This window comes from Lithobates pipiens, unplaced genomic scaffold (assembly GCF_037356315.1).
Source record: "Lithobates pipiens isolate NorthernLeopardFrog02 unplaced genomic scaffold, aLitPip1_a1.2 Scaffold_18, whole genome shotgun sequence".
NCBI classification, from domain to species: Eukaryota; Metazoa; Chordata; class Amphibia; order Anura; family Ranidae; genus Lithobates; species Lithobates pipiens.
The window spans coordinates 130,293,511-130,306,066 of record NW_027507758.1 but is presented as its reverse complement, the minus strand read 5'-3'; the positions used below and the strand labels follow the sequence as shown (position 1 = coordinate 130,306,066).

General features: G+C 41.9%; 1 protein-coding gene across 5 annotated transcripts in view; it reads right to left on the bottom strand.

Moving 5' to 3' along the window:
- The window catches only part of MERTK (MER proto-oncogene, tyrosine kinase), a 171,038-nt gene that overhangs the window by 96,452 nt on the left and 62,030 nt on the right, over window positions 1–12,556 (bottom strand). For all 5 annotated transcript variants that reach the window (XM_077486112.1, XM_077486113.1, XM_077486115.1 and 2 more), the window contains one exon: window positions 8,097–8,183. In XM_077486112.1, the coding sequence (XP_077342238.1) occupies window positions 8,097–8,183 (87 nt within the window). The remainder of the gene's footprint in view (window positions 1–8,096; window positions 8,184–12,556) is intronic.

The following is a 12,556-nucleotide window of genomic DNA, read 5'->3' as shown; positions in this document are numbered from 1 at the left end:
ATCTTGTGGGCCAAGTAACGTATTGTCCTCTAATATCCAGTGCCAGATTCACAGAAAAGGACAATGCATTCACCACACTCTTTTCATTGCCCCCATTCTCCTCCCTGCTTCTTTCAGCACACCCGGCACACCCTGTGCGCACGCCTATGGTTGCACTATGTACTTGTGTTGAAAAGTATCCTGTTCTCTTTGTATAGCTTCCTTTGTATGAAATTCCTGGTGATCATGCAAGTCCCCCTGCTTTCCTGTTTCAAACCGACCACACCAGACAGTGTGGTCAGTTTTCTGCTTGTGCTAGGAAAATAGCATGCCTGTGCTCCAAGGATCAGATTTGTGCTGACATGTGACAGCTCCATCCCTACCTCTAAACCTCCTATTGAGCTGAGAACAGAGATTGTGTGATCCTTTAAAAAAAAACAAATTAAAAAAGGGTATGTATGTATGTATGTATGTATGTATGTATGTATGTATATATATATATATATATATATATATATATATATATATATATATATATACATACATACACTATATTGGCAAAAGCATTGGGAAGCCTGCCTTAACACACATATGGACTTAAAGTGGAGTTCCACCCAAAAATGGAACTTCCGCTTTTCGGAATCCCCCCGCCTCCCTCCGGTGTCACATTTGGCACCTTTCACGGGGGAGGGGGGAGCAAATACTTATCTAATACAGGTATTTTGTTCCCATATCTGGGCATAGCACCACAGGGCAGTATTCCAACATCATAACGACCCCAAACACACTTCCAAGATGACCACTGCCTTGCTAAAGAAGTTGAGGGCAAAGGTGATGGACTGGCCAAGCATGTCTCCAGACCTAAACCCTATTGAGCATCTGTGTTGCATCCTCAAACGGAAGCTGGAGGAGCGCAAGGTCTCTAACATCCACCAGCTCAATAAGGTCGTCATGGAGGAGTGGAAGAGGACTCCAGTGGCAACCTGTGAAGCTTTGGTGAGCTCCATGCCCAAGAGGGTTAAGGCAATGCTGTAAAAAAAATGGTGGCCACACAAAATACCTGTATGACACTTGACACTTTGGGCCCAATTTGTACATTTTCATTTAGGGGTGTACTCACTTTTGTTGCCAGCGGTTTAGACATTAATGGCTGTGTGCTGAGTTATTTTGAGGGGACAGAAAATGTACACTGTTATACAACCTGTACAGTCACTACCTTACATTGTAGCAAAGTGTTTCTTCAGTGTGTTCACATGAAAAGATATAATAAAATATTTACAAAAATGTGAGGGGTGTACTCACTTATACTGTATATATACACACACACACACACACACACACACACACACACACACACACACACACACACACACACACACACACACACACACACACACACACACACTATATTGCCAAAAGTATTGGGACGTTACACGCATATGAACTTTGATGGTATCCCAGTCTTATGCCCTGTACACACAGTCGGACTTTCTGACGGAAAATGTGCAATCGGATCGTGTTGTCGGAAAATCCGATCGTGTGTGGGCTCCATCTGACTTTTTCCATCTGAATTTCCGACACACAAAGTTTGAGAGCTGGATCTAAAATTTTACGACAACAAAATCCGATCCTTTAAATTCCAATCGTGTGTAGACAAAGTGCCACGCATGCTCAGAATAAATTACTAGACTAGACAAACGCTATTGGCTACTGCCTTCTTTATAGTCTCATCGTACCTGTTGTACGTCACCTCATTCTGAATGATTGGATTTTCCGACAACTTTGTGCGACCGTGTGTATGCAGGACAATTTTGGGCCAAAATCCGTCTGAAACAAAACGATGGATTTTTTCATCGGAATATCCAACCGTTTGTACAGGGCTTAAGTCCATAGGGTTCAATATTGGGTAGGCCAATACTTTGCAGCTATAGCAGCTTCAACTCTTAAGGGTTCATACTTTAACAATGCCACTGTGCAGAACTACCGAATACAATGTACGTCCAACTCCCCCTGACCCCTGCTTGACATTAGCCACAACCGCCGCCACCTCTGTGACCGACTGTACTAGTGTTCTTTCCAGAACTTTTGGGAAAAGTGTGGAACAGTTTAAAATTTCCATCCATCTACCCCATTTCCTAAAGTGCCGACCTGTTAAAACTGCAATACCCTTTGGTTAGTGTCTGCAGTCGCCTTTGCTTATCTGTACTGGTGATTTCAGCAGAGATATTTAACATCCATCTGTTTTTCTGCCCTGCTTAGACTTTTATTTAATGACCAAATAAGAAAAACCAGTGTCAAATAAGGGAGATATAAAGAAGGTACAAGACGTAGATCGAATAAATAGCCAGGCCAAGGGGGAGGAAAAATATATAGCCTTAATACTTAAATCTTGTTTAATTAAATACTAATATTTTTATGTTAATCTAATTCACCTCTAAGCTATGGGTTGTTTGAGATTTTGTCATTGAACTCCAGTCAAAACTTTTTTTACAGTTCTGTTGGGTATTTAGTGCTTCCTGTGCCCCTATTGGGGAGATTCACCCTAAAATTGTTCTAATGTTACAGAAGTAAGTGAGGGGAAATCTCCTCTTAAACAGTTATAATCAGAACAGGCATCCTGATTGGAAGATTTCCCCTTGTATCCTGCTTTGGTGGCTGCCAACTGTTCACAGTGACAACTGTCAAATTCTGGATTGTATGCCACTTTCAGTACCTGAAGGAACACAGATGGCAATTAAAATGTGGCTGAGGTTCTTATCCTTTCCTAGTCTAGGCAAAAATGGAAAAACCGTTGGCTTCATTTCAACTTTAAAAAATCTTGCTTTTGATCTGTGGAGGATCCATAGAAGGAAGTGAGAAGAATAGTTCTGGTCTCATCATAGGATCAGGGATCCAGAACAAGTAGGTGTGCTCCCAGCTACCAGCCATGTTTTTATCAAAACTGGAACATGACTTTTAAGTAGATGGAAATAATAAAGGTATATTGTTTGGATGTTACTGAGTAATAAAACCCTGATAAAGCAGTAACCAAAGCATGGGGTAAAAAATTTGGCATTACGCCCTACCAAACTACCTTTACAATAACCAATAAAGTTGCCTCTGTGTCCAGTAATTGCACCACTTTTAATTAAAAAGAAGAATAGCAGTTGGATAAGTTCAACCAGAAAGGCTCCCAATAAAAAAATAAAATGGAATCAGATTGTGGTAAAGAAAATGCTTTTCTGGCTATTGAAGTGAAATGTGGGCCTTGTAGTGTTTCCTCTTAGGCTTGATTCACACTAATGTGTTTTTTGATGCATTTTGCAGAAATGCAGGGAAATTTTTTAACATGGGTTCCTATGAAACATGTTCACATCAATGCATTTTTGTGCCCCTGCGTTTTTGGAAAGGGTCTGGGACTTTTTTTCATGCAAAATGCAGCATTTTGCATGTAAGGCCTGATTCACACCTATGCATTTTTAGTGCTTTTTGCATTTGCACTACAGTCCATCTAACATGGTTTCCTATGGAACATGTTCTGTAGTGCAAATCTGCAAAATGCAAAAAGCACTAAAAATGCATTGGTGTGAATCAGGCCTTACAGTGAAAGGGAACTCTGCGAGTTCAGATGTAAAAGGGGATCTCTATGGACTCTGATGTAAAGGGGTACACTTGTTATTAACTTCATATGATTAGAAATGTTATTTAATAGCAAAATATATGTATAGTTTATACTATAAAAAAAAATGCCATGCGCCACTAAAGTGTTCGGGTTCGACTTAAAGAAAAGTTGGCAACCCTAAGCAGCCCATTCATTTTAATGAGCTGCTCTACACACAGAAATGCAGGGAAAGAAGTCCCTGACCCCTTTTTTAAAATGGCGCTTGACCTAAAACACTACATGTTTACCAATGTTTGGGTTACCAATAAGAATTAATGGCACCCCTAAAGAGCAGAGCATTTGTCTGCATGTCAGAATCAAGTGCGATTTTGCGTGCGTTCCATGACATACAGTAACGTGAACCAAGCCATGGACAGGAGTGCCTCGAGACTGAAAATACTTTTCAACAGCGCACTGACTAGAAAAAGTTCAGAAACACTGCTCTAAAAACCATTTAGTCATTTGGTCGTTCTTATTACTGCATGAAAACGTCCAGGTTCATTACCCCTAGGAGTTAATTGTGCTTAGATCAGGGTAAACTTGTTTTCAGTGTGTGCTCTTGTGATTTGAACCTTGAATTCTACCAATGTTACATGATTTCATTTATGTGACTGCAGCATGAATTACATAAACACTAGGCCTCCTTACCTTTTCACTGCATGTTTTACAAGGAAACATCCTATTAATAAATGGCAGGCATCCAGGCCTGCAGGGTAAGCTAAGGGAAAAGGCTCAAAATCTAAACAAGATTTCTCTTAATAAATCAGCTAAGTGCTTAAAATAAGCCAATTGTCCACAAACCACTAAACTGGCACGAGCGCTGGCTTTTATCAGGAACTTGTATTAAGTGACATGGAGATTTACTCTGAGGTGACACAGACAAAAAAGGACCCGTTACCTGAGTGAAAACTTTATAATGGAACTTCAGACAAGTATTAAAAAAATAGCTTATGAAAACACGGTCTGTGTTTGGGGCCGTCCACCCGCAACTGCATGGCTGTCAAATTGAAGCAGTGCCTATGCTCTTGCAGCCTCTGTGTGCCAGTTGACATGAATGGGACTGCTTACACAGAGATGCATGGACACCTGTGCATCCCTGTGCCAGAAAACGTGGTTCTTGCACAGGTGTACGCTGTTCCTCTTATACATATTAACTTCATATTTTCACTTTGTGCCATATACAGTCTTATGTATTCCAGGGACATGTCCTCTGATCTGAGCTGGACAAAAAACAAAACAAATGGCTGCTGCAGGTCCAGACACATAAATGAAACACTCTAAACACCCCATGTGCATGCTAATGCACAGCTCCCGTGTAGCAGTCACCGGTTGCTATAGATAGACTATACTCCTGAGCATAAAAGGAACGTTAGACAAGATTTCCTACACAAGACCTTCCATTTCCCACAAAGACCCCTTTCACACTGGGGCTCTTTGCAGGCGCTACAGAGCTAAAAATAGTGCCTGCAAAGCGCCCTGAAAGACCCGCTGCTGTCTCCCCAATGTGAAAGCCCCAAGGCCTTTCACACTGGAGCGGTGCGCTGGCAGGACTCTAAAAAAAGTCCTGCTAGCAGCATCTTTGGAGCGGTGTATACTCCGCTCCTTCACGGCTCCTGCCCTTTGAAATCAATGGGGCAGCTCGGCTGTACCACTGGCATAGCGCTGCTGCAGCAGCACTTTGCGGTGGTTTTAACCCTGTTTTGGCTGCTAGCGGGGGGTTAGCAGCCAATTAGGCCCCTTTCACACTGGGGAGGTAGGTGGGTGCTATTTTTAGCGGTGCTTTACCTTCAATTTTGTGGCACTAATCGGCCACAAGCAGGATGCTTTTACACCCCCCCCCCCCCCCAGTGCTTTAGCGCTATTCCGGCGGTATAGCCGCACTGCCCCATTACAGTATAGCCAGCGCACCACTCCAGCGTGAAAGGCCTCGAGGCTCTCACATTGGAAGCACGGCAGTGGCTCTTTCAGGGAGCTTTGCAGGTACAATTTTTGGCGCCATAGCACCTACAAAGCGCCCCAGTGTGAAAGGGGTCTTCACGCTGTGAAATTGACGGTAAAGCGTCGCTAAAAATAGGGGCGTTTTACCTCCGACGCACCAACCACTCCAGTGTGAAAGGGGCCTAAGACCCACTCACTTTTCCCAGGTCATTCTTGTCCACACAAAGAAGGAACATTTTCTCTTAGATGTTCCCATATCTTACTTTTTATTGTATACATGTCATACATACAAGGCATACAATTACTAATTTGTCACCTTTGCTCATTACATATTTAGGTTGTGTTCAGTTTTACACCATGATTGCTGCTTTTCTGTTTTTGTCTCTCAGTACGAGTCTATCAGTCAGTGTCGGCTGCTCCATAAGGGGCTCAGGGGCGCTGCCCCCTAATCTATGCTTCCGCCCCTAATCTGCATGTAGGGCAACAGACGCATTGAATTCCAATTTTTTATTTATTTAAGCTGATGCTCTAATTGGCTTAAAAAGAGAGCACTGTGCCCTGAGCCCATCCAGTTGTGCAACAATAGTGAATTAATATTCGCTATTGTCTTCCTGCTTCTCCTCCCAGCCAATCAGGAAGCAGGTCCTGAGGCCCGATTGGACGAGAGGAGAAGCGACCGTATTGGCTGGCACCGGGGAGGATGTACAGGGAGATCCAGGAGATTGCCGTCCTCATCGGATCGATCTCTCTGCTCTGAATCGCCGCCAACACAGCCAGCCAAAACAAGCCAGAGCCCAACCGTGTGAGTACCTCCCTCCAACCGTGTGAGTACCACCCACATACATAGAGAGTATGATAGGGACATAGAGATATGATAACCAATGGACTGACCGATTTTTTATTCTTTTAAAGTAGTCGGTGCAGACTGATAACAGTGGCGGCTGGCCCTCCATTTTTTGGGCGGGCGCAGTTTGGGTCGGGTGGTTTGTTTGCTGCTCCCCAAAAAAAATGGTGGACCAGCCGCCACTGCTATCAGTTTGCACCGACTACTTTAAAATAATGAGTCTATTATCTGGAAATATCTTACATCAACCAGCATTATCTTTAAAACCCTACTACCATCATTAATGTACTGAACAGTGTTTATATGAAAAAGCGAAGGTCACATAAAAAAAAACCTTTCAAATAAAGGTTACAATATCAAAGTATATGAAAACGTTTTGGCTTTAGATACATTTTAACTCAAATCCTGTTTGCATTAAAAACATTTTCTTATCACGTAATGATATTAAAAATGGCAAGTTTATTCTTTTCAGTAACATTTCTCATTTACACTGGCCATAGACATAAGGGTGTATTTACAGAAAAATCACATAGCAATCTGCCCATTAAAGTACATGTTCATTCGTTCTCTGAGAACGGGGCGAAAAAATCCCCAAATGTTATTAGTCCATTTTTGAACATTTAATGCTCTGTACACACGATCAGACTTTCCGCCAACAAGCTCACATCCAACATTTGTTGTCGGAAAATCCAATCGTGTATACGGGGCATAAGATGGAAAATACTGCATTTGGCCACAAACCATCTTGTGGTCAACTTCAGAGGATATATTATATAGCAGAAGATCACTCAAAGCTTGCTGACCTTTGATACTGGATTTGTACCTAACTTTCCCAACCTTCATCCTTAACGCATTCTCTGCATTAAGGTAAAAAAAAAAAAAAACCCTTCTCTGTGCAGCAGAAATAATACATAAGTATACATTATAACTTATTTTGGTAAGACTGGTTGGTGTCCACCATCAATTTATCTCTAGAAGTCCTGCTGACTATTGATCCTAAAGCCGCGTACACACGGGCGGACTGACTGTCCAACTTAGTCCGCCGAAACACGTTTCAGCGGACAGTCCGCTCGTGTGTGGGCTTCAGCGGACTTTTTCAGCGTGCAGTCTGGCGGACTAAGTATTTCGGAATTTCCGTAATATTGTCCGTCCAACTTTGGTTTCAGCGGACAGTCCGCTCGTGAGTAGGCTAGTTGGACGGACTAAGTATGGTGCATGCTCAGAAAGGATTTACACGGCGGAAGGTTGCATTGCTGTGTATTGGACGTCCTATTTCTAGTCCCGTCGTACGTGCTGTACACGTCATCGCGCAAGCTTTCAACTGACTGTTTGTTCATCGTGTGTGGTCAAGTCCGTTCATTCGAAAGTAGGACGGACTGTCCGTCGGATTGTCTGACGGACTTAGTTGGCCAGACAGTCCGCCCGTGTGTACGTGGCTTTAAGCCCCATACACACTATCAGATTGTCTGCTGATTTTTTCCATCAGATTTACCAAAACCATATAATATGAGGTCAAACCTTAGGGGTTTCAATGTGTATGCAATCAGGCAGGCCCTTGCACTACATGGTTTTGGTAAACCTGAAGGAAAAAATCAGCAGACAATCTGATAGTGTGTATGGGGCTTAAGAAGCTTTGATCTACATTCCACATCATTAACACACATCATGATTAAAGAATGGTCATAAACTGCTCACCTTTAATGTTGATTTTCACGTTATTGGAAGCGGTCAGTCCTTTCTTATTATGTGCTTCACAACTGTATATTGCCGATTCCTCTAAACCTGTTACGAAATATGCAAACGTCAAACAAAAATAACCTGCAACATGACTATAGCAAACTAGTATTTTAACAAATACTAACAAAATCAGCCAACTTAAAGGGGTGTTCCGGGCTGCTATTATGTTTTTTAAAAGTCACCCGCTACAAATACTGTAGCTACTGACTTTTAATAAGGACACTTACCTGTCCAACGATCCCGCGATGTCAGCCTCCCTGAGGCCGGAGCCTCCATGCTAACGAAGGGAAACAGGCAGTTCACTGCCCGTTTCCTACTGCGCATGCGCGAGTTGTGCGACGCTTTGTGAATGGCCCTATTGTTTTCTGGAGGACACACATGTCCCAGAGGACAATGAAGAGGAGGAAGCGGCGCGGAATAGGAAGAGGCAGATTAGGAAGATTGCCTAGCAACAATGTTTCAGGTAAGTGAAAAAAAAATGTTTTTTTAATTTTATTAATGCATTTTTTTTGGGTGGCCCTCCATTTTAAATCACACAAAAGAAATGGAACAGAACTTTCCATTATAATAGAATTCAAGTGATGTTAAAGGATAAATTCTTTTAGAAAAAAAATAATAAATGCACCTTTTTTTGCAGGTATAAATACGTGCATTTATTATTTCTTTGTAATGCATTGTACCAGCAATCAGCAGATCGCTGGTGCCGTGCAGTTCTTCAGATCTGTCAGTGTATCTGTGTACCCGTACATCCCGCACAGGCAGGCAGGTACATTGACAGGAAGAAATCAATAAAATACCATGTCACTCCAGAGCGCTATTGCAGTTCATTGAGAACTGCAAGCTGACAGTCGCAAAGGATGTCGAAACTTGTAGTTCATTCATGCACAAAACTGTGTGAATGAATGACGCAGACATGTGGATGAAGCCCCGCAGGGCCATTACCACTGATTGTATTGCAGCTTACTAATTCTTAGACGTGGCGGCTGCATTAGGTATTCTTTTTTATGCATTGTTTCCTTTGCTTTCTCCTGGTGATCCTGCCAGTAAGTCTGCTGTTTTTCAACAGAACAAGCTGCCTTGTGGATTTTTTATTTTTATTTTTTAATCCCAAATCACCAGCCATTCTACTGATTTTTATTATACAGTTTAGTGTTTGTAAAAAATAAAAATAAAAAACACAAAAAATACTAAATTAAAGCAACTAAACTAGCCTAAGTATATCTCAGCTTCCCCCGTTTTTAACCTCCCTGGCGGTATGATTATTTCAGATTTTAGGTGCTGAAAGCGGTACCATTATTTTGCATGGAAGTTTGGAGTTTTATATTGTGGGTCTGTAATTCTTAGAAATAACTCACTTCAATCTTTCCAAACAAGAGTCTAATAGACATCCCGGGTATGATAAAATTTGAAATATGAAATCATAAATGATATATATATATATATATATATATATATATATATATAATAATTAATTATAACAAATAATAATATAGTAATAATAAAAATTATTCAATAATGTTAACAAATCATAAACACTGAAATGTGCTGAGTTGCAGAATTGTTGCTGTCATTACTTTTAGTGTTTGATGATGAATTTCCCCACAAATTACTATCGCTCAATTCTGCGAGTGATTCTAATTTATTATCGCTGTTTTCTAGCTGGTCTATAACCACTTTTGATGTAAACGGACACTTTTTGGTTGCTATGGACAATCTCCAGTTTCCAGGCATAAAGAACAGTATTTATAATCTAAAACTGTATGCAGGGCACTGGGCAAACCACTAGGGACAAAGGGGATGTGTAATTATTTGATACAGTACTGTAATCTGTAAGATTACAGTATTCTGTATCTATACTGTGTATTTTACTTTTTGAATTTGGTGCCGAACTCCATCCCCGTGCGTTGCAACACTAGCAGGGAACGGAGCCCGGAGATGTGATAGATCGAGCGGAGGATGGCTCGCTGATCACACCGGGGAGACATCGCTGGATCCAGGGAACAAGGTAAGTAAACCCCTCCATGGATCCAGCGATGTGATCCAGAGTCTGGCTTGGGAATACCACTTATGGTATGGTATTAAATCGTACCCCGATCCAGACTCGGGAATACAGTCAGGGAGGCTACAGAGACATGTATTGGAAGATAAAATGATAGCCTAATTGTGGTCGCTTCCCATCAGCTTTAGGCTATGGCTGAAAAAAGGGAAGAGTTATAGCCTCTGTCAGCTATTTATTATTATCTGTGACTCCTTGCTTCCTGCTTCAGTGAGCACACAGGGGAGGGGAACCTCTCCAACAAGGACACAGATAGTATCAAAAACAATTTTTTAGAGGAACGGGGAAGGGTAGGATTCTCTCTCAAGTTTTTATAGATGGGGAGAAATTCAACACTTATTGTGTGATCATCAGGACAGTAAGTAATGGGAAATGTCACCCACATGGGTATGGACAGCAATAAAAAAAAAAAATGCAAAGTGGGTGAGGAATGGTTTCTGGAGTTCTGTTTTAATTAAAGCCTATCATGTGCACGGTTTTAGAATTTTAGTACAAGATGTGTTCCTAGCTAATGTTCATATCATTTTATAATGAGCTGTAACTGCCCTGGACAGGATCTCAAACACGGTTAAGGTGATTGTAAACGATCACCTTATAAAACAACCCATTGAGTTTAAAATAGAGATGAAAGGCATCACATTTTTGTATAGGTATTAAAAGAAAAACATTATAAATACCTTCTTTCCCTTTTTTAGAAGTGATCACATTCTCTCTGTTCTCAGTTGCATAAGAGCTGGGGGAGGGAAAGCAGCAGCACACTGAGCTTCACAGTGAATGGCTGTGCAGAGGAGGGTGTGTCAGGACAAGTCTGATCATTGGAGCAGAGCAGGCTGAGTTCCCAGCATAGCTAGAGAACTTACCATGGTGTGCTTTTTTGCTTAGTGTGGTCAGTTTTAAATAGAAAAGCAGAGGGACTGGCAGGAACACCAGGGATTTAACATAAAGGAAGCAATACAAAGAGAACAGGATACTTTATCATACAAGTACAAGGTACAGTAGGCACATATCAGGAATATGAAGTGTTGGGGTAACAAACACTTTACGTTTACCTAATACAAAAAATATATATATTTATCAGCACAAGGGACATTACTGATCTTCAGTGAGATACTGTATGTTCCTGTGCTGCTGTAACCTCCAGTTGCCTTAATCGGCAACTACAACAAGGGTTATTAAAACTACAGGGCTTTAATGGTCTCTTATCAAGAGCCTGACTAAGCCCATCCTTTCCACCCAGCCCCTCCATCCATAGAACCATTATTGCATCTATGACTGAAGCACAACCTATAAAAGGAGGGAACAAACTTTTCAATCATCCACTCGTTCTCCATTCATAGATCCTGTTACGTTCAAAGTAACGGCTTCCACGAATGAAAGTGCTGGGTGGAATGGGTGGGCATAGTGGGGTACTCTTAATCTGGGCCTGTAGCAGCCCCTTAGTTATATTAAATTAAATGTAAAGTCTTGTTTTTTTTTCTCTAAAAAAAACAAACATGTATACTTACCTGCCCTGTGTAGTGGTTTTGCACAGAGCAGCCCAGATCCTCCACTTCTCAGGTCCCTCTTCAGCTCTCCTGGCCCCTCCCTCCTGTCGAGTGCCCCTACAGCAAGCAGCTTGCTATGGAGGCAACCGAGCCGAGTCACAGCTCCCTGTGTCCATTCAGACACGGAGTTCTGGTTTGACTACGCCCCCTCTCCTGATTGGCTAACTGATTTTGAGTGACAGTGGTGGGAGCCAATTGTGCCGCTGGTGTTTTTCAGCCACTCAGGAGATGAGTCTCGGGTGGCTGAGGAACTCGTGGACATCACTGGAGAGAGATTGGGCTCAGGTAAGTATTAGTGGTGCTGGGGTGGCTGCTGCACACAGAAGTTTTTTTATTATCTTAATGCATTAAGATACAAAACCTTCTGACTTTACAACCCCTTTAAGTCCCACACAGGAAAACTACAGTGGAAGGGATGGGTGGGTGAGGTCATCAGAGGAGGAGAAAGATTACTACTAAACTAGAAGACAGAAGTACAAGGGACACATAACACTAAAGATAAGTAATGTACTTTGCGCTGATTTTTTTTTTTTAGCTAAACTTAGGCTTTGAAGAGGAACTCTGGGATAAGCAAGAGGCATATGTATTCTTGCTAGAATCTTGGTATGCTTTGTGTATTTCTTTTAGATCTGTGCCATAATCCAGTGTTTTGCTTTGCCTATGTGCGGGAGCTTCTTCTTGTAATAAAGCTTGGTCACGGCTGCTCTGTCCCCTTGTGCAGGGACTTGTAACCTAGGGTGACCAGACATCCCCGGTCTGTCCCCGGTTTTGTCCCCGAATTGGACTTGAATAGGGGCTGGGGAAATTTCAAAGACAGT